Raw genomic sequence first — 22,444 nt, 5'->3', positions numbered from 1 at the left:
GAATAAAAAGAGGGTCATTTGGTATGAAACTTTAAAATAAAGGGGGACCATGGGGTAACAAACTGTAAAATGAGGGTCATTGGTACAAAGTTGTCAAAAGGGGGTCATTGAGTACAAACATATAAAAATTCATAAATAAGTGCCAAACTACAAAAAAAACACTTTGAATTTGAAAAAAGCAATTCAAAGCATCTTGGGCGCGTATACAGAACTTCAGCAACCGGGCCGGGGTACAAATTTCTTGGTGACTTAAGAAAGGACCATGAAATGTGAATATTTGATATTGTGTCCCCTATGGGGGACACAATATCAAATGTCCCCATGTTTCGGCAAATACTTCCTTGGTCTAAGTAGGCTTTTATGTAAAAATACAGGCAGATTTTATACCTTGTTTTTTTAGCTCAAATAGTATGAAATTGGAGATTTTATCAAGATCTCCGTTTGAAATTCATCCTCACATTCAAATTCACCATGATGAATGGGGACTAAAAAGTTTTGCATGAACAATACATGCAGTTGTCCCCATTAACAGCTCTGCCTACCCTGCTGAGGTCTTATCCCCTAAAATATTAAAGCAGCAGGGACTAAATATTTCCTTAAATTTCTTTCTTTGTCCTTTGTACTTTTCATACAGTGCCACAGCCAGGGGAGCTGGGGGGGGGGGGGATCCCACCAAAAATGTTCAGGGATAAAATGGGGATGGCAAAGAGTAAAGTGTCATTAAAATGACTGAAATGGGACAAAAAATTGACAAAAGGGGACAAAAATTTGGCTTTCCCCTCCACAGTAAAAGCGGCCTACGCCCTTGTCTTCATGTATACACATGATTGGTGTAAGAAGGGAAAACCCTTTTAAATCTTTGAATGGATCTGATCCAATTAGCACTCAAATGCTGTAATTGAGAAATTGAGATTGAGTCCTAAATATTAAAAAAGGAGCAAAAACAAACAACACATATTGTTGCTTCGTTACAAAGTTTGTTGATTATTTTGCTACCTGATTTTTGAAAAGGGGAAGCACAAAAGGAGAAACATCGGTGCAGCTGCGCAACACAGGGGGGTGTCTGAGGGGGGATGTGCCCCCTGTCAGTCAGTGGCATAACTACGGGGGTCAGAGGGGGGCAACATGCCCCGGGCGCCACCCTTATTGACCAATTCAGCATGGATTCTGCGCCCCTCCAAGCGATGAAAGTCAACTTCTAGTAACCAAAATTAATTAGTGTATAGCCCTTATTTGTCCAAAATTTTGGCGCAATTATTTCAAGAATGAGGGGGGCGTTAAGTATCCTTTGCCCCTAGCTACGCCACTGCCCGCATCTAAGATATTCTCAGGTGGGGGATAGGGCGCTAACTTTGTTTCTTGCCTCGGGCGCTACCAGGGCTACCAACCCTAGTTACGCCACTGCTGTCAGTAGGCCTAGTGAGAAACTTTTGCAAAATGAAGACCTAATTGAAGCCATTTGGTGTACTATTAATGTGTACAATTTTTATTTGAAAAAGCTGAAATTTGTGAGATGATGGCCCAATTGAAGTCATCTGTGGACAAGTGCAGTGTTCACTAGTGTAAATTACTGTTTTAAACATCAAGTAACCAGAAGCGAAAAAGGCAACTCCTTTATGCATATGCAGGGGTAGGATGAAGTGAGAATTAAGAAGTGAGAAACTTTTGCAATTATGAAGACCTAATTGAAGCCATTTGCTGGACAATTATGGCACTATTATTATGTACAATTTTTATTTGAAAAAGCTGAAAATTTGTAAAATGACTGTCCAATTGAAGTCATTCATAGACAAATTTTCACTATTATATTATACATACATGTATTTAAAAAGAAATTAGGACCCTGGACAAGGGGAGGCACGGGCCCGGTGTGCCCATGCCTGAATCCATGGCTGCTTTGTTCTTCTTGGACATGTTGGATACACACAAAGCAGTAACATGCCCAGGCTGCTCCTACCGGAGAAATGGTGAATTTTGCCACCCCTCTTAAACAGCCTGAAAAGGTTGCCCCTATTATTTTTCAATGGTTTGAAAAAGTGAAGAGCCAAAAAAGGATAATACAGTGGAAACTTTTTAATACAAAATTTGTGGGGCCACAGTGCCAGGGACCTGATAATCAAGTTGTCTTATCAGGTTTTTTGTATTATCAAAACTTGTATTAACGAGTTTCCACTGCAGGTGTTTTAACCTAAATACAAACTTTTTTATGTATAATTCCAATTTTTTTTTCCACTTTTTATTTCTGTAATAATTCTTTTTGCCACCCCTTTTTTCTTCTGCAGCCCCTTCCTTTTTGCACCCCCTGCTTTTACCCCAGGGGTCTCGTAACCCTGAAGCCCCCTCCAACATGTGCATGCAAAGCATATAAACATGTTGAAAAATGATTATTGAATTGATTGATTGATTTATGGACAGGGCCAGATTTACCATAGGGCCAGATGGGCCCGGGCCCAGGGCCCCCAAATTTTGGCTAAAATAGTCTAAAATTGAATGTTTTCGCGTGCTTTGCACGCAAATGTCCTACTAAATTCTAAAAACTTGGCCACTTGAGTGCACATGCCTTCCTCACGGTGCGTTTGGGGGCCTCCAAATTTTGGCCTAGCCCCCCAAAAAGGTAAATCCGGCCCTGTTTATGGATTGATTGGTTGTGTGCTTCCGTCCTTGCACACCTGCTTCCTTTCTTGCTTGATTTATTGATTGACCAAATGATTGATTGATTGTAATTATGTTGGATATCTTTTTACAGGGTTTGATTCAAGTCTAGTGTGTGAAGCTAGACAACAAAACAAGAAATCAGAAGCAGAGATTGCTGAGCTACATCAGAAACTAACAGAAGCACATCGGGACGTGTCGCCAGGGTAAGTTTCTAAGGGACACAAAAAGTAGAGAAATAATATATCATTATAATGAAAGACAAAGATAAAAACAATTTATCGTGTCTGGTGTCACTGTCAATTACGATCCTTGATTGGTTTACACAGGTTAATCAGTGCGTAAAAGGAAGACCGATCTATCTGGTGCTGATCAGAGAAAAGGAATAGCGAAAAATTACGTACTTTTACAAGGCAAAAAGCAGCTTTTCTAGGCATTGTGGACATGGTGCCTTCGGTTAAGAAAGTTTCCTACTATAAGACCTAACTTTTGAGATGGTTTGCATGTCGAAAGGTGCAAAATTAAGGCGCCCGGTTATAAATCGGCGTTCAGCAAGTCATAATCACGACACTTGTAAACAAACCATGCTCGAATTTTATTGACAGATGACGTCAGACGCGATAAAAATTGTTTTTATCTTTGTCTTTCATTATAACAATTTTTTCTGGAATAATTGTTGTAGAAAAGACCTCTAATGAAATGTCATGGCCCTGGTGTGTTTTTTAAATACAGTAAATATGGAAATCACACATTTATTGAAATCACACATTACTTCATGCTTTAGGCTGAGTTCACATAGAAGTATACGGTATTCGCTATACGAAATACGCTCATTCGTTCAGGCTGAGTTCATATAGGAGTATACTATGTGAACTCAGCCTGATTGAATGAGCGTATTTCAGATAGCTTAATAGCTTAGTATGTCAGTTTACCCATTTTCTTCGTCTTATCAAATGCTTGTAACTTTACTTCTTGAGGTCACATTGCATTCAATGAGGTGTCATAATGTGCAGAATTAGATAGTGCATCTATTAAAAAAATGAATTTGCCCACATATGGTTTAGGTTTTTAAAATTTGGACGGTATACGCTGCACTAAACGCGAGCACGCGTGATTCCCACTATGCTATACTATACGCAGGTATACGGCCTTTTCGAATAGCTCTTATGTGACCCGGTACTATGAAATTACCTTGCTCGATTTAATCTATACGCGTGCACCTGCAAAACGTGCATCGTATACCCGAATAGTATACTTCTATGCGATCGTAGCCTTATGTGACCCGGTACTATGAAATTGCCTTGCTCGATTTAACTATATAGCGTGCACCTGTAAAACGTACACAGTATACCCGAATAGTAGGCCTATACTTCTATGTGAACGCAGCCTTAAGGCACAAGGAGTTTGTTGCAGTATACTATATATATATATATAGTATATAATATGAAGCCAAACAGAAGATTGTTTGATGGTGCAAATATTAAGAGTATCTCATCAGTGACAGACAAAAGATTGAAATAAGAGGCATTAACAACAACAAATCTATACTTTGATCAAATCTTTTAAGATTCATCAGTTGTCCGTTGGCACCATCATTATAAATTAAATTGCGCATACACTCACCACAGATTAGTACTTGAAGTTGACCTCAATGTTAAATTATGATTTACTTCCTTATCAAAATGCAACCATGTTAAACATATTGAATGCAGTATTTTTGCCCAATTGTTTGGTTAAGGTGCATATAATGGCAACCCTGACACCCAAATTCAGCCTTGTGACATAGGATTGGTTGACTTTGGTATTCATTATGAATAGGTGCCTTTGACATTGAGTCTATTCACACATGCGAGGGGTCTCGGGTTCGAATCCCACCCAGAGCAAACAACTTCTTTCCTTCTTTTCTCTCTTCATTCCTTCCTTCATTCCCTTCCCGTCGCCAAAAAGCCCTTAGGCGGTTAGGTTACCACTATCGAAACTCAATATAGGCTTCCTTAACCCTAATAGGACGGTATACTACAAAATATTACTTGATATATGCGCTGTTCGTGATATATAGGCACGGTTTCGCTGGCCAGCGAAGCCCAAGACCTGTGGCAAAGTGTCGCCGACCCAGTGCCTGGCATGCGAGGGGTCTCGGGTTCGAATCCCACCCAGAGCAAACAACTTCTTTCCTTCTTTTTTCTCTTTATTCCTTAATTCTTTCCCTTCCCGTCGTCAAAAAGCCTTTAGGCGTTAGGGTTAGTTACTACTATCGAAACTCAATATAGGCTTCCTTAACCCTAACAGGACGGTATATTACAAAATACTATTTGATATATGCGCTGTTCGTGCATGCATCCCACGTGGTGATTGACGCAATCACCCTAAGTGATATATAGGCACGGTTTCGCTGGCCAGCGAACCCCAAGACCCGTGGCAAAGTGTCGCCGACCCAGTGCCTGGCATGCAAGGGGTCTCGGGTTCGAATCCCACCCAGAGCAAACAACTTCTTTCCTTCTTTTCTCTCTTTACTCCTTCCTTCTTTCCCTTCCCGTCGCCAAAAAGCCCTTAGGCGGTTAGGGTTAATCAACAGTGACCAGGCTAATATTCCCTGTACAGTATTACCTAATTTTCACATCTTTTCTGAAGTTTAAAATCATACAAATGAAAATTATATATATGTCACATGATCAAGGGGAATGAGCCACTTGTCGGCAATTTTCAATTTGAAGTTTTTTTACAATATTTTCTGCAAACCCCATCAAAATCGGACGTATGGTTACTGAGTTATGAGCAATTTATCAATGGCTGAAAACAATATAAAACGTTTATTTTGTGTTTTCTGATATTTTTTATTTTTATTTTCCATTTACTTATATTTATATGGAGTGATGAAATCAATGAAATTTAAACATCTCAAAAATGAGCTGTTTTGTTAGTATACAATGCCCATGTCAATAAACTCTGGAATTCCCCATATTTTGTTTACATACATTCAGTTTATTTTTGTAACTTTTGTAACTGGCCATGCGTCGTGAACTCGCCGACTTTGCGTCACACCTTGATTTTTCTGTCACATATTGCACCTTTTTTGGTATTCTATACACCCTATGATAGTAAAAGTATACATTTTTGGAAAGCTATTGGTCCAAGGAATCTAAAAATGGAATCAGAATGAGTGTAGGGTATATGTGAAAAGAAATAATGTAAAAAATGCAAGCCCATTTTATATTTTTGATGATGCTCTTGGGGTACTGGTTTTCATTCATGTGTACCCCTCCATCAATTCTTAATGCAGTTTTGAAAAGTTCAGACCATTAGCTTTCTGATGATATATAGGGCTTTATGATAGTAAACCAATGTGTATTTCAGAAAATTCAACCCATCAGTCTAGTACATTTTGAAAAATATTTTCTTAGTGTAACACCCTACACTAATTTCAAGTGCATTTTTACATTCATGAGTCGTTGTCTTACATTGATCGTTCTGATTTAAATCTAACACAAAACCAACATAATGTTATTAATCATTCGGAGTCTGTTTTTGTTGAAATAATTTCTTTAAATATTTGAAATATTACAAAGCAAACGCATTGTAACAATACTGTGTGCACTGTGTGTTTCCGAAATGAGAACAATAGTCTGCATATTGTTATGCAGCATTGTTATGGTAAATAATAGTACAACTTATTGTTGCTGATGTCAAACTTGTCACACAAGTAAATGAGAGCATATATAGTGTCCGCTTCGTTTACCTACAGCCAAACGGGGGAAGATGTACGAGGCTGAACTTGACCCACACAATTTCTCCTTTTTCAGGAGAAATACGCATAAAAAATTGCAACGAGTGTCAACTTGTCATGTAATATTCTCTTCGAATAGAGATAAACTTGTTTTTGCAATAGACCTGACCTTTAAAACAGGGCTGTCAACTCTTACGCCTTGGGTGTGAGTCTCATGCATTCGGTCACTTTTGCATGGTCTCACACCAAGGTAGTATAATCTCAGCCCTAGGTAGTAAATCTCACGCAAAGAGCTAGTAAAATCTCTTTTTTTCTCTTTAAAGCAATGATTTAAACCCAGGGATTTAAATAGTGTAAAAATGTTGCACCAAATAAATGGCTTCAATTGGATCTTCATTTTGCAAAATTTTCCAACTTCTCAGGGAGCAACATCCCCTCAGACACCCCTCCCCTTCGCTTCTGCTTTCAACATTCAAGCATAAAACTCTGATTTGTATTAATTTGTGCGTAATTGATAGATTATCACATCTGATCTTTTCAGTCACCGTACTTACTCTGTTAGCTTCCCAAGTGGACTACTTACTTTGAATTGCGGTTAACATTTTTAGCACAGGTCTCTATGTAAAGCTAGGCCAATTTCTGGCCTAACTAAATGGCCATGATGTAATGCATCTTTAAATGAATCTGGCTTGTGATTGGTCGCCCAGATCTTGATATGGTTTAATTCCTCCGGGCATGTGCCATTACCATTAACTACATCGTACACAATTTGCGGCGCTTTTGTGTTGGCGCGAAAGTTGGTGGATGGACGTACATCGAGCGTGTCTTGTACTACCATGCTTAGTGCTTGTGGTTAAATTGGATTGATAAACAAGTATTATTGACAGACGTGTGTTTTAGAGACTAAAATTTACACACTGATACTAGTGCCAATTAAAATGGTCCACCAAATCGCTTCAATTAGCTCTTCATTTTGAAAAAGTTTCTTAAATCTCAGGGGGGCACATCCTCCCTCAGACATAACGGCCATTTTGGACAGCTCTATAGATACACCACTGATGTCTCACACCCAGCAATTCCAAAAAGTTGACAGCCCTGCATTTAAACGTTTTATACCGTTTAACTCGACAATGAAGCTTTTTCTGTAGAATATGTTAAATTGTGTTTGATGGGAAATCCCTTTTTGAGTTAAAATGACCTTGTAGCATTGTAAACCTGATAGAACTTAAACAGCGCTGTCAACTCTCACGCCATACCTATACACACATGTACATATACACACACACCCCCACCCCTACACGTTTTCACCGACATACATGGACCCGTATTGTGTGTGTGGTTGTTAACAGTGAAACCGTGGACCCACACACACAGACATATCATAATCCAAACATGGATTTCTGTATGTGTTAAAATATGAAAGTTAATCAACTAAACTGTGGACCTAGTATTACACCTACGATAGAGGACCCTACACCATATGCAAAGGTACATGCTGTATATCACTCTCTGCCACTGTCCTACGACCATGGACGTCCACGGTTCACAATGTGTGTTTTTTCACTACTTAAGTGCACGTTTGTAGGTGAAAACAAATGCACATGAAATGACAAATAATGATTTACAACACTCTTTGTTAAAAAATTAACTTAATTTGTCTGGGGTAAACTAATTGCAGATTCAATCTGCCCCTGCCCTAATGCATGTAATGTAAGTATGAAAAACGGGGAAAATTTTAAAAATATGATGTAAAAATATATCGCACCCTGCCGGGCTTGCAGCTTTTTTGTTTTTAAGCCCCCAATTTACAAAACCTTGCATATGTTTTTTTATTTTAAAAACCATATAAATATGCTCAATACTAGCACTATTAGACTGTTGTATAGTTCTTAATATTAGCACTTTAGTAGAGAGACTGGGTTGCATCACCTTCATACCAGTATGTTTCTTTTGTTCTTGCAGAATTATGGAGAATTTGTCAGTGTCTTTGTTCGACCGTCTACCATTTCAAACATGCAAGTATTGCAGGCAAAGATTCTGTTATGATACCAGTCGATATTTGGTTCATATAAGACACCATGAGAACTGGATACATACATACAGAGATGGTTCTTTCCAACAAGAAATTGCAAATATAAGAAAGGGTGTAAACTATCAGTATATATGTCAGAAATATGCGGGGAAAGAAATCAGCACGGAGAGAACATATAAGTGCCAAAATGCGAGTCAAGAAATCATACATGAAAGATTCCACACCAAAGATGAATCCAACCAATGCAAATACTGTATGAACAGTTTCTCAACATCAGGTAGCAGGACTATTCATGAAAGAATTCATACCAAACAGGAACTTTACCAATGTAAACATTGCAATAAGAGTTTCTCAACATCCAGTTACAAGACCAAACATGAAAGGATTCACAAAGAGAAATCTTTTCAATGTAATTATTGTGAAAAAAATTTCTTACATGCAAGTGAAAAAACTGTACATGAAAGGATTCATACCAAAGAGAAACCTTACCAATGTAAACATTGCAATAAGAGTTTCACACAATCAAGTCACAAGTCCAGACATGAAAGGATTCATACCAAAGAAAAACCTTACCAATGTAAACATTGCAATACGAGTTTCTCAGAGGCAAGTAATAGGACTGCACATGAAAAGATTCATACAAAAGAGAAACCTTATCAATGTAAACATTGCAATAAGAGTTTCTCAACATCCAGTTACAAGACCAAACATGAAAGGATTCACATCAAAGAGAAATCTTTCCAATGTAACTATTGTAAAAAGAATTTCTTACGTGCAAGTGAAAAAACTGTACATGAAAGGATTCATACCAAAGAGAAACCTTACCAATGTAAACATTGCAATAAGAGTTTCACACAATTAAGTCACAAGTCCAGACATGAAAGGATTCATAATCATATCAAAGAAAAACCTTTCCAGTGTAAGCATTGTAATAAGAGTTTCGGAACATCAAGTGACAAGATCAGACATGAAAGGATTCATGCCAAAGAGAAACCTTACCAATGTAAACATTGCAATAAGAGTTTCACACAATCAAGTCACAAGACCACACATGAAAGGATTCACACCAAAGAGAAACCTTACCAATGTAAACATTGCAATAAGAGTTTCTCAACATCCAGTTACAAGACCAAACATGAAAGGATTCATACCAAAGAAAAACCTTTCCAGTGTAAGTATTGTAATAAGAGTTTCTGATCATCAAGTCACAAGTCCAGACATGAAAGGATTCATACCAAAGAGAACTATGTAAGCATTGTAATAAGAGAGTCTCAACAGCCAGTGAAATGACCGAGCATGAGAGAATTCATATGAAAGAGAAACCTTTCCAGTGTATACATTGCAATAAGGGTTTCTCAACATTGGGTGAAAAGACCAGACATGAAAGGATTCACACCAAAGAGAAACCTTAAAAATGTGTACAATGCAAAAAGATATTTTTAACATTAAGATACAAGACCAAACATGAAAGGATTCACATTAAAGAGAGATCTTTCCAATGTAACTATTGTGAAAAGAAGTGAAAAAACTGTACATGAAAAGATTCATATCAAAGAAAAACTTACCAATGTAAATATTGCAATAAGAGTTTCACACAATTAAGTCACAAGTCCAGACATGAAAGGATTCATACCATAGAAAAACCTTTCCAGTGTAAGCATTGTAATAAGAGTTTCGGAACATCAAGTGACAAGATCAGACATGAAAGGATTCATGCCAAAGAAAAACCTTTCCAGTGTAAGCATTGTAATAAGAGTTTCGGAACATCAAGTGACAAGATCAGACATGAAAGGATTCATGCCAAAGAGAAACCTTACCAATGTAAACATTGCAATAAGAGTTTCTCCAGATCCAGTCACAAGACCACACATGAAAGGATTCATACCAAAGAAAAACCTTTCCAGTGTAAGTATTGTAATAAGAGTTTCCAATCATCAAGTGACAAGACCACACATGAAAGGATTCATACCAAAGAAAAACCTTTTCAGTGTAAGTATTGTAATAAGAGTTTCCGATTATCAGGTCACAAGTCCAGACATGAAAGGATTCATACCAAAGAGAAACCTTACCAATGTAAACATTGCAATAAGAGTTTCTCCACATCCAGTTACAAGACCACACATGAAAGGATTCACACCAAAGAGAAACCATACCAATGTAAACATTGCAATAAGAGTTTCTCCTGGCTTGGTAATAAGACTACACATGAAATGATTCATACCAAAGAGAAACTTTACCAATGTAAACATTGCAATAAGAGTTTCTCCACATCCAGTTACAAGACCACACATGAAAGGATTCATGCCAAAGAGAAACTTTACCAATGTAAGCATTGTAATAAGAGTTTTTCCACATCCAGTTACAAGTCCAGACATGAAAGGATTCATGCCAAAGAGAAACCTTAAAAATGTGTACAATGCAAAAAGATATTCTCAACATTAAGATACAAGACCAAACATGAAAGGATTCACATTAAAGAGAAATCTTTCCAATGTAACTATTGTGAAAAGAATTTCTTACATGTAAGTAAAAAAACTGTTCATGAAAGGATTCATATCAAAGAAAAACCTTACCAATGTAAACATTACAATAAAGAGTTTCTCAACATCCAGTTACAAGACCACACATGAAAGGATTCACACCAAAGAGAAACCTTTCCAATGTAAACATTGCAATAAGAGTTTCTCAACACCCAGTTACAAGACCAAACATGAAAGGATTCACATCGAAGAGAAATCTTTCCAATGTAACTATTGTGAAAAGAATTATGTACTGTAAAAGTCAATATTTTCGCGAGATATTTTTAGCGATTTTGAAGATTTTGTCAATTCGCGAGAATTAAATTTCGCATGGCTTTGATATTGATACAATAGAAACCTAATGCAAAAGGTTATTTTCAGCGAGTTTTTATTTTCGCGATTTTATGTCCACTCATGAAATTCGCGAAAATAAAAACCTCGCGAAAATTTCTACTTTTACAGTATGTGCAATTGAAAAAACTGTACATGAAAGGATTCATACCAAAGAGAAACCTTCACAATGTAAATATTCTACAACAGTGAGTGAAAGTACTGAGCATGAAAGAAGAATTCATATGAAAGAGTTTCTCAACATCAGGTGAAAAGATCAGACATGAAAGGATTCTGTACGGGTGCGAGTCATGGGTAATTACCAAGGACATGGAAAACAAGATCAATGCATTTGCAACATCTTGCTACAGAGTCATGTTAAACATCAGGCGTGTGGATCAGATTCCAAATGAAACCATCTACAACCTGACCAACACCACTCCACTGGTTGCCAGAGTCAAGATTCATCAACTCAAATTTCTCGGCCATATACTGCGTCTTGAAGATGGCGAGCCTGTGAAAGAATATGCGCTTTATATTCCACCACATGGGAAGAGGAAACCGGGACGGCCGCGCACACTGTACTTACAGTATGTCCAGCACCTCCTGGGAGATACTGAAGGGATGTTGCAGCCAAACAAAATTGTTTCGCTTGCTCAAGATCGCATTAGTTGGAGAAAGCTTGTAGTCGCCTGCTCCGCAGCCGACTCATGATGATGATGATTAAAAAGAAAATGAATGCCCCAATATATTATGTAGAAACAAACAAACAAATGAGGCAGGTTTAAATGTTTGCATGCATGTACATGTTTATTTCAAGTTTATACATATCAGGGGCTGTGCAAAAATTCACATAAATCTTGAACAAAAAGGGGGTGAAAAATACCCAATCTTAGCCTTTAACATCTGAATCCAGGAGCTTCTGGTGGCCCTGCCCATGTAGCAGACCTGGAAAAAGCACCACTGCACCTTAATATGCACACACGTCTTCCCTGTTTGCACTTCACGATCACTAAAATTTCACTGAGTGGCTTCAAGTCGGATTTTTAAAGTTAACATTTCGTCAAATATTTTTTGATTTATTTTTAAAAGTATTTAGGGGGAACTTATAAATTGTGGACCCTATAGTTGAGAAGGCCTTAAATAGTCTAGATAGTATACATGTTGCAAAATGTAGCGAGCAGGAAAATTTGCATATTTAAGCATTTCCGTACTGTTTAAAAGGCGCCCCAAGAATGTGTGCCAAATATTGCTTGCCACCCCACACCCCCTTTCTGCTCGCCAACAATTTCTTGCCCTCCCAATTTTACCCTCCCACTAGGGCTCATAATTATTGCACAGCCCTTAACTATCAAAACATTCAATATTATACTTTGGTTATGCATTAGTAAAGATAGCAAGTACACATAGTCACGTACACAATTTGTAATTTAAATATTTTGTTTAGATATACCATATGGCAGTATAATTATATCGTCCAAGTCATCTTTGTAATTTTGAGAACAAAATACAAACTAGACTTAGCTGTGATCTAACCCACGAACACAGTCGTGTTGTGATCCGTAATGACTTTTGACCCCAAAATTTATGAAAACGCCCATAGACATTGGCTAATGTCAATGCATGGGTTTTTTTGAATGTTTTTCGTCTCAGACCGGAAGTGACCCCTTAATGACCTTTGACCCCAAATAAAAAAAAAATACCACACATATGAATTGGGTAACCACAATCCATGTGTAAACATACCATCACGTTTTTCATAGCTAATAAACTTTTTGCTACATTGTGTCTGAAACCATGAGACTTCATAAGGCAACTGGTCCCGCTGGGCTGGCCATGTGACACTTTGAGAATGGCTAGGGATCGTATTGATGGCCCGGTCTCATGACCAGCACAGTGGGTCAGTTGCCTGATGAAGTCTGATAGTTTCAGATGCAAAGTAGCAAGTTGCAAGTTCCAGTATTTGAATTCAAAACCTTGTGATTCTAATGACTGGATGATTGAGAATATTCAATTCATGCATTTAAACATTTATTCACCAATCTTTGCACAAGAACAAAAGATAATGAGACAAATTAAAGGGAATAATCAGGGTGCTTATGTAACTGATGCATGCTTGAACCATGCTTTGAACTTTGTTCTCAAAATTATAAGAAATGACTTGGGCAATTATTGTAGTAGGGTGATGATATGTCTTCTTTATCAATATACTATCACTAGAACTGAAGAGCTAGGCTGAAGAGTACATCAGCCTGTCTGATTTCACATACTGATATGATACATGTTTTCTATGATTTAAATGGGTTTAAAACCAATCTAGCCCATTTCATTATACAGGGTGTATCAAAATAAAATGCCACTAGCTAAAAATGTATGAGGTATTTGGTCAAAGTACTTTACTTAGTTGATAGCTGTAAAATCACTGGGGTGTGATTATTAATAAGAACTCAGTGGCTATTTTTGTGAGCCGTGTAAAAATGCAGTTGCGCAAAGTCAATTAAAATAACATAAAAATAACTTTCTTTATAGTAATTGATAGAATGCCTTATAGAATTTCAATTGTGTCGCCTTCCAGAATTGTTTGAAGCCCCACAAGAAGAAATCCAGAGGTGTAAGAGCAGGAGATCTTTAATAGGGGCCATCCCACTAAAATCTAAAATCTAAAATCAAAAGTTTTCACGAGTCCTCCTGCAGACCTTCATGAAATCCAGAGACACATAATTGCACACGTTGACATGCAGGACAGACCTCTCATAAGATGTGGTGTGAATGCCATGTTGAGGATAGCTGATATTTGCATACAGTGGAATGGTGACCATGCCCTGGTGACCTCATGGAAGACTTAGGGCGTGTTCACACTATGCCTGTTTTGCCCTGGGTCCCGGGTACAACCCGGGTTAGACCCGGGTTGGTTATAAGTGTGAACAGGAAAAAACCTCAAAAAAAAATCGACCCGGTCATTTTTTTTCAACCTAGGAAAGAGTAGGTTAACACCCACTTGTCAATTGTAGTGTGAACAGAAATTCACTGTTTGACCCGCATTACTAGCAGTAAACGCAACCATTATCACCCCATTTCTATTGTTTCTGTCTGCACTGGGAAAAGAATGATTCAATTCTTTGGCAATAAAATCAATAAACATCTATTCATGAGATAAAGTTATTTTCATGCAAACAAATTACTAGTATTATCGAATCAAGAAGTAACAATTATTTTTGTGAGTTTTTAACCCAAAACAGCTGCAAGAAGCAACTAGATAAATTACGTAAGGTGGAATTAGAAAATAAAATTTAAAAAATGAGCATAATTAGGCCGGGAGCCTGTTGTATATACCGGTAATAGTCAATGACAGAATATGTATACGCCTGCATCATCAGTAGGCTTAGGTAAAATAATCAACCCGGGTCAATTTTCTTCATGAGTGTGGCTATAGTGTGAACAGAAATTTTTTGTTTCTTTTTCCCGGGTACAACCCGGATTAACTCGGGTCCCGGGTAAATAATTCATATGTGAACATGACCTAAGACTGTCAATTACTGTAAAGAAGGTGGTTAAACACGAGATTTGCATGTTGCTTTGATTTAAATTTACTTTGTGCAACTGCATTTTTTCTCAGCTCACAAAAATAGCCACTGAGTCTCCACAAATCAAGACAAAACCTCCTCGCCCTGCCGGGGAATGACCTCCTTCTGCCGGTCCGACATCAGTCACGGCACCAACATCCAAACTGCTACCAAATCATCACATCTAACAAGAACTGTCACAAATACAGTCATTTCCCCCAAACAGTCAAAGACTGAAACTCACTACCCTACTCAATAACCACCATAGAAGACACTAAGCAATTTAAAACAGCCGTCATAAGCCACCTCAACCAACAAGACTAGTAAACTCCATGCGCACACCTCATCCTGCGTGTATGACTCCACCAGGAGTTTTATGCAGTAAACTATCAGATTCAGATTCTTTATTAATGATTTTACAGTTGTGGCAGGACAAGATGTTGATACAGCTATCAACTAAAGCATTTTGACCAAATGCCTCATACTTCTTAATCAAACTGTACACTTTATTTTGATACACCCTGTATTCAATCTTATACAACAATATGCCATGATCTAGGCTATACTTTTGGTATAATTGGAATGATAATTAGCATAGCATCAAGGAAATCATGTTGATGACCATTACAAAGTTTTAGGTTCATTTTTTGTCAGCAAGTTGGCCAAAGAGGTGTTTTTTAATCGCCTAAGCTTACTGCTCAAAGTTCAAATAATTGAGCATATGCGGAATAATCAACCTCGCTTTCTTGACAAGCCAAATCCAGATTCTCAAGCATTGTGTGAACACCCACCTAAGCTTAGAGTTCAAGTAATTGAGCATATGCAGAATAATCCACTTCACTTTCTTGACAAGCCAAAACCAGATTCTCGAGCGTTGCGTGAACACCCTCTTTCCTCTTCCACATCCTCAGCATTTGGTATATTTGCTCCCATACATCATGTCGGTTTTCTTCCTTTACTTTGTATACTTCTGCCTGGGTCAGATTCAGTTGAATAGCCAGGCGATGCCACTCTTGGCCAATTTTTTGCGCGAGACTGGAGAGGTGTCTGTCTTCTGGAATTAAGTGTGGGCTCCGAGGACTAGGAGATGTAGACTTTGGTTCATCTAGTTTCTCTACAAAACAAAGCAAGGTTCTATTATAAATTAGGCAGTTTGGCGAATTTGTAAGGCTAAAAACTTTTACGGACATTTTAAGGACACTTTATTCTTTGCCGTCCCCAATTCCCCCACCAGTTCCCCCCTGGCTATGCCCTATTTGTTAACCTATAAACACTAAGCTTCTTTCATTTTGCTCCATTCTTTCTTTGTTTTGACATTGTCCACAGTCTTGCTTTTTAGCAGCAAAGTCCAGTGGTATAACTAGGGGGCAAGGAATGGCACATGCCCTGGGTTAGCTTTGCTCCAAAGCCGACCTATTTTCCACCCAATAGAAGAAAAACTGAAAAACCATGCCATATCCCCTCTGCCCACACACGTCGGTTAGTGGACTTCCGCGGGTAGTGGGGGGGGGTCATCAGTGGTCTTTCCTGCAGTGTGGCCCTGTTGTGATGTTGGTGAGCCACTGGCTCGAGCTCGCGTGCCTTGCCTTGGCCAGGGATGGGTCCAGTGGTCTGTTACTTCTGAGCACAGATGTGTTGGTGACTAAATGTAGTTTTGCCTTAGCATGCTTAGTACTGGTAGTGATATCATGTTTTACTATACATTTTCTTCACTTGCTTATTTTACAAGTGGATCACTGGATCTTAGTAAAACATGGTACACTACCAGGCTCTGGCCAAAACTAGCCCTGGGTGCCATCTTATCAGAAGTGCCAACAGACCACTTTAGTGTCCCCTACTGTAGCTCTTGGCCAGAGCCCTCGGTGTACCCAGAAGATCACCAACATCACAACAGGGCCACACTGCAGGAAAGACCACTGATGACCCCACCCCACTAACCAGGGCCTAAAGTCCACTAACCTGACGCCACACCTGCCGCCGGTCTTTACTAGTGTGTGGTCAGAGGGGATATGGCATGGTTTTTCAGTTTTTCTTCTATTGGGTGGAAAATAGGTCGGCTTTGGAGCAAAAGCTACCCCTACTGATGCTGCACCCCCTTCAAGCGGATGAAATTATCATTTTCTTGCGTATCATGAACATTACAACATAAATAGTCATTTTAAAGACCATTTTGAGACCAAAATTCAACTTGATTATAACCAAATTGCAGTGAAATTACCGTAACCACCCGGGTATAAGTCCACCTTCGGGTATAAGCCCACCGCCTATTTTTCAAAACATTCTGGGAACAAGGGTACACTCTGCTATAAGCCCAGTACTAAATTTTGGCCAAGTTCTTAAATCAAATCAATGCTTTTCTCTCACATTATAAGAACAAATATAAAAAAATATCAGTTGATAATTAAAGGTCCGTAACCCGATCGACAGCATCATCCCCGATTTTTTTCATTGTTGATGAGGTTTTGGTATCACATAATAGATACTATTTTTCTCATTACTATCCTGAAATTTGGCGCTCCAAGTCGATGTATTTCGGAGAAATCATGAATCACAGCGGTTTTACAGGTATACCAGTTTGTAAACAATAAAAATTACTTCGGATCATGGGAAGAAAAAAGCGAACCACGCTAAGTGTAGTCTCCTACACAGCCAGTTTGCGTCGGTCTGACACTCGTCGATCCTCGTCGATAGCCACATACAGTCTGGCTCGAGACTACGCTTAAGTGCTGAGGAGCGGTCCGCCGTATATAATTAAAACAATTCCTTGATTATTTCAGTTGGTGAAATAGCTCAATTGGCTAGCGCTACCGTTCTTTTACCCTAGAGGTACCCGGTTCAAAACCCGGTATCGGAAGGTTTTTTCCTCTCCATTTTTAACCCAAACTTTTTATATTCATTTGAAATGTACATATTGCAAGGGGAAATATATTTTGTTTCCTTTTTTCTGAAAGCATTGAAAAAACAAACAAAAACCAAATATTTTCCGTTCAATACGGGCCGGCATTGCAGCATGTCAGCATTAAATCATACTGAACGGGAATTGTTGTTGTTGCATGCCTACCCAGAATGCAATTCACGTATACAAGGTATTGGATTGCAAATTTGGCTATTTATTCACATTTACGCTGAAAATGCTCTCGTTTTTCACAAAGCAGCATAAAGGGGAGATATTTGATATTATTATGTAATTTTAAAGACAATCCATATCCAAAACCAATAGGGTTACCCCCTTTAACATTCCACACTTAGAATTTTAAGAAATTGACATAGATGATAGAAATTCCTGGTACATTGGGCATATACAAATGGGGATGATTTATCTTATTTCTAAATTCAAGTACTACTAGCCCCTCCCCGGTTATAAGCCCCCCCCCCCATTTTTGAAGTGAAATCTGCCATCTAGGTGGATGGGCTTATACCTGAGTGGTTACGGTAAGTATTTCTTGGCCAAACTGGAAAACTGCGTGGTACAGAAGAAAGCATACACGCGTCTTATATTGCGTACACGCTTAGTACACTACATGGACGCAACACGCATGTTCCAGTTTGGCCAAGAAATACTTAATTCTACTGTAGTAGTATTTGTGCAAATTTTGCCAGGAAGGGGTGCCCTTCTTTGTCCTTGCCCCTGTGTGCTACATACCCTAGCTACACCACTGGCAATGTCACAGTTGGCAGATTTGTTTTGTGCTTGAGCCTGGTCCTTTAGGGACCAAGTGCTTTTACAAGACACAACAGTTAAAGCAAACAAACGTAATGTTATACCTTCTTGCAATTGAGAAAACATGGCCTTCACATCTTTGGTATTAATTCTCAGTCTGCACTGTCTACTCTCGCACTCCACATTCTTCTGTTCTGTTAAACAACAACGGAGGTCCACAAAATGAGGGGTGCCCTCGCTACTACGAGGACATTTGATGCAGAATCTATAGCTAACTTGTCTCATCCAAGTGTTTGTGAGATCTGCAAGGGTAATCTCGAGAAATTCCCTGACCTAGTATCAAAGAAAAGAAGAAAAAAAACCCACAAAACAAGCATTACCATAAACACTTGGTTGATGTGGACTGATTTTGACTGGAATTTTTTTGAAAGAAATGCAGAAATTGTCAGGTTTTTCAAGTTTTCTGTAATTTGTTTAGGGTTTGCCTCTTCCAGAAAGCACAGTTTGGGGGTACATGCCCACCCCTAGGCCAAAAATGATTTCTTGTCCATAGATCACTTGAAGGTAAACCCTATACTATGTCTGACAATATTTAAAATACTGCATTGTTTTACAAGTAGCCGCTGAGGATGATAATAGGCATATAACCTCAAAAATAAGCGCAGCAGAAACACGTATAAAAATGAGCTTAATTATGGCATCAAAAATCAAAAAACGGAATTGAAATCGGTCAATGCATTGTGATATAGTATCAATTTAAAGATGCTCATAAATGGAAGGAAAACCTGCCACAAATGGCTATAATGACAAAATTGGCACATATATTAAAAATTCAAACAATTGGGATAAATGAAACATATGAGGAAATCCATTTTTCGACATGGATGTTTTCTAAAAAACTTTGAAGCATGCGCTTTTCAATTCAATGTTATGCTTGCATGCACAGAGTGGCAGAATTGTGCAGCCACTGTGACATCCCTAATGACAATACGAAATATCCGAACCCTCAGCCAGGGGAAACATGCAGAAAATGGTATTTTATAACATTTCTTTTGCATCTTCAGGTTTTTAAGAAGAAAAATTCCTTACTTTTCTTGGGAAAATAGTAAAAAAAAAATTTGAAAAAAAAAAGTTATACGGTCGGGACTGCCGAGACCGTTGGTTGGACGAGGACAAGCAAACAACTATTTTCTTGTGGCCCTATTCGCAGCACATGTAAGAAAACAACAGAATTCTTAATTGAACTTTTCGACTTCTGAAGACCAAGTGAGGAAGCAACTCTGACAAGTTATGAGGTTATTAACATATTTTGCCTATTTTCATTAATCCACTTTGCAGTTTAAGGGAAGGGGTATGAACGTTTGGACAGTATTTATTGTGGGACATTAGAGCACATCAGACATATCGAATTACATTCTGAATATGAAGAATGTCCTTCTGATATCAAATTTAGATTTTTTAGATAATAATTTAGATATGGATTTTTTTTTCCAAAACACCAAAAAAATTAGGTCTTTTTGGGAAAAAAATCCATATCTTCAATATGAAAGGTCAAAATTTTCAATTGATCGTCGGCTTTTCCTCCCACCTACATACACTTTAAGAATATATCATTAGATTTATAAAATTTACTTCGAGGACTGTTATATATCAAAAATTTGAAAAATATCAAATTTTAGTAATTTGTCATAAAATTTGTATTATATCGTGAATTTCAAAAAATGAAAATTATTTGATATCAGAAAGACATGCTTCGTATTCAGAATGTAATTCGATACGTCTGAGGTGCTCTCATGTCCCACAAAAAATACTGTCGAAACGCCATAAACGCTCATTCCAGATCCCTTAAAGGAATATCCGATCAACTTCAAACTGTTATGGCGATAGGATATGGTGGCCTGATGTGCTGTTTTGTTTTGTTTCATGTTATTGCATATTTATGAATGAGCTTATCTGCATATTTTGCCTAAATTTTCTTTAATCCACTCTGCAATAAGTGATCAACTTCAATCACTCCTCATTTTATTAAATATTAATTCTCCTTCTTTCCTAGTCTTACCTTCTGCACAGCTTCTGGAGATGGTTTAGCCACTCCAGCTGCACTTGTGTGCGACTCGCCATAGATTCCCACCACATGTGCTTTAAATACCAACACCTGTTAAGAATAAATGCAACTAACAGCTTTAAATGAAAGTATGAAAGTTTGCACTCTAAATGAAAAATTATCAGTCAAGATCACAGGAAAATTTTCTGGACACATGACCAATGCGTATCAATGTGAGTGTAATCTCAAGCCTGATCCTTGACCCCCGGCGGTGACCTCGCTATTCAAGTCTTAGTTATTTTGAATTGGAAAAGTATTTTTGGCCGCAGTTTCGATAGAAATTTGTGCATTGCAAAAGTATTAAAAATTATGTAATCTTAATTTCTTCACAATATCATCAAAACGTAATTTTAAAAATATTTACCTACGGAAAAAAATATTTATCTAAGGAAACTCTTGTTATAACATTATTAACTTCCGACAAGTAACTTATTTTGTATCCAAGGAGAAATTCTTCCTATTCAAATACATTGGAAGACCACCCGCTGTGCTCGGGGTCACATTCCATAATGCTAATATTTCTGCGCCCATGGGTGTCACATGTCCAGAAAATGTTCCTATTAATCTTGACTGATTATGAAATGTTATCAAGAGAGCAACTTTTGAATATAAAATACAGATTCATATGTAGTGGTAATAAAATGAGAATAATTTAAAATTGGACTTCATCACTACTTGTTTATTTCACTTACCAGGAGCGCTTTCGAGGAACTTCCTCTTTGTCAGCCGATGTTGTTAGCTCTGATGTTTATCCAACTTTGGTGACATCATCTAGTGTGACATCATCTGATCAGGTTGGGCTCTAGTCGTTTTCAGGAAAAACATTAGAGCTAATATTAACAACATCAGCTGACGAGGAGCAAGTTCCACGAAAGCGCTCCCAGTAATAAGTAATTAGTGTTGAAGTCTAATGTTGAACTGTTCTAACTTTAAAATAATTATTACCACCCAAACCAAGATCCTTTGTGTGGGGGGTGGGGAGGAGGGTCTGTGTTGGAGCCAGCTAAGTTCATAAAATCGATAAGCAAAAAAAAAAAAAAAGTTACATCTGGTTTTTACTTTTTTAATAGAGATCACCATGGGATGCTGGCTGCCATGAAATTTTAGATTTTTAAACCTTTTTAGTCCATGTACTTTTTTAGTCCATTTCTGTCAAATCTTGGCCTCTCAGCCCTGGAAAGTTGGTTTGCCCCTCCCCCTGAAAAATTCCTGGGTATGCCACTCGTTTAATGTAATCATGAGTATAAGAAACTGCAAAATTGATCTGAACATGCTTCAGTCTTAAATTGAACTTGTAGTCTGGGATTATCCCCAAAATGACATCCTTACCTTAATCCTAGCTGTTTGAGCTGAGCTCATTTCTAGAACAAGCTCATGCATATCATCAGCATAGAAGCTTGCCCATCTGTACCTTAGTTGAGGTTCCTTACCGCCTTGGTCTTGAGACCATCTGGCAGTTCTTGTTAGAAGACGATGAAACAGACCACCTGGGAAATAATCAATTAATAATTACATTTATTGTTAGGCGAAGTGTCCAAACAAATCCCTTTGTGAAAGGGAAATCCCTTACGCGCATGTTGGTGCAAAAGCTGCCGCCAGATGTAAGGTTGCTTCAACAGCTGCCTCCAGATGTCAGGTTGGTTCAAAAGCTGCCGCCAGATGTCAGGATGGTTCCAGACGATGATGGCCGACATTATTCATGTGGCAACAGCCAATAGCGTAAACAAAACAGACAATATGACGGCAACACTGCCTGGACGTTGGACGCCCCGTGCCGAGGTGCGTTTTTAGCTCTATTGGCCCTGTTACAGAAAAAAAATGCACAAAATATATTTCTCAGTGCAATGTATACATTTTCA

At 38.1% G+C, this 22,444-nt stretch overlaps 2 protein-coding genes across 2 annotated transcripts in view; one reads left to right on the top strand and one right to left on the bottom strand.

Moving 5' to 3' along the window:
• Positions 1–1,888: 1,888 nt before the first annotated feature.
• Positions 1,889–10,893, top strand: LOC140161666 (uncharacterized). Its single transcript, XM_072184967.1, has 3 exons — positions 1,889–1,967; positions 2,747–2,858; positions 8,339–10,893. Exons 1-3 carry the CDS (start codon positions 1,889–1,891, stop codon positions 9,603–9,605), a joined length of 1,458 nt encoding a protein of 485 aa, XP_072041068.1. The 3' UTR covers positions 9,606–10,893.
• A 3,831-nt stretch (positions 10,894–14,724) lies between these two features.
• The window catches only part of LOC140161665 (uncharacterized), a 34,618-nt gene continuing 26,898 nt past the window's right edge, over positions 14,725–22,444 (bottom strand). The window contains exons 13-16 of the mRNA XM_072184966.1: positions 21,915–22,072; positions 20,541–20,636; positions 18,586–18,814; positions 14,725–15,934 (exon numbers count right to left, since the gene is read on the bottom strand). Of these exons, the coding sequence (XP_072041067.1) occupies positions 15,618–15,934; positions 18,586–18,814; positions 20,541–20,636; positions 21,915–22,072 (800 nt within the window). The 3' untranslated portion in view covers positions 14,725–15,617. The remainder of the gene's footprint in view (positions 15,935–18,585; positions 18,815–20,540; positions 20,637–21,914; positions 22,073–22,444) is intronic.

Source organism: Amphiura filiformis, chromosome 10 (assembly GCF_039555335.1).
Source record: "Amphiura filiformis chromosome 10, Afil_fr2py, whole genome shotgun sequence".
NCBI lineage: Eukaryota > Metazoa > Echinodermata > Ophiuroidea > Amphilepidida > Amphiuridae > Amphiura > Amphiura filiformis.
The sequence above is the reverse complement of the archived record's forward strand: the minus strand, read 5'-3'. Positions and strand labels throughout refer to the sequence as shown.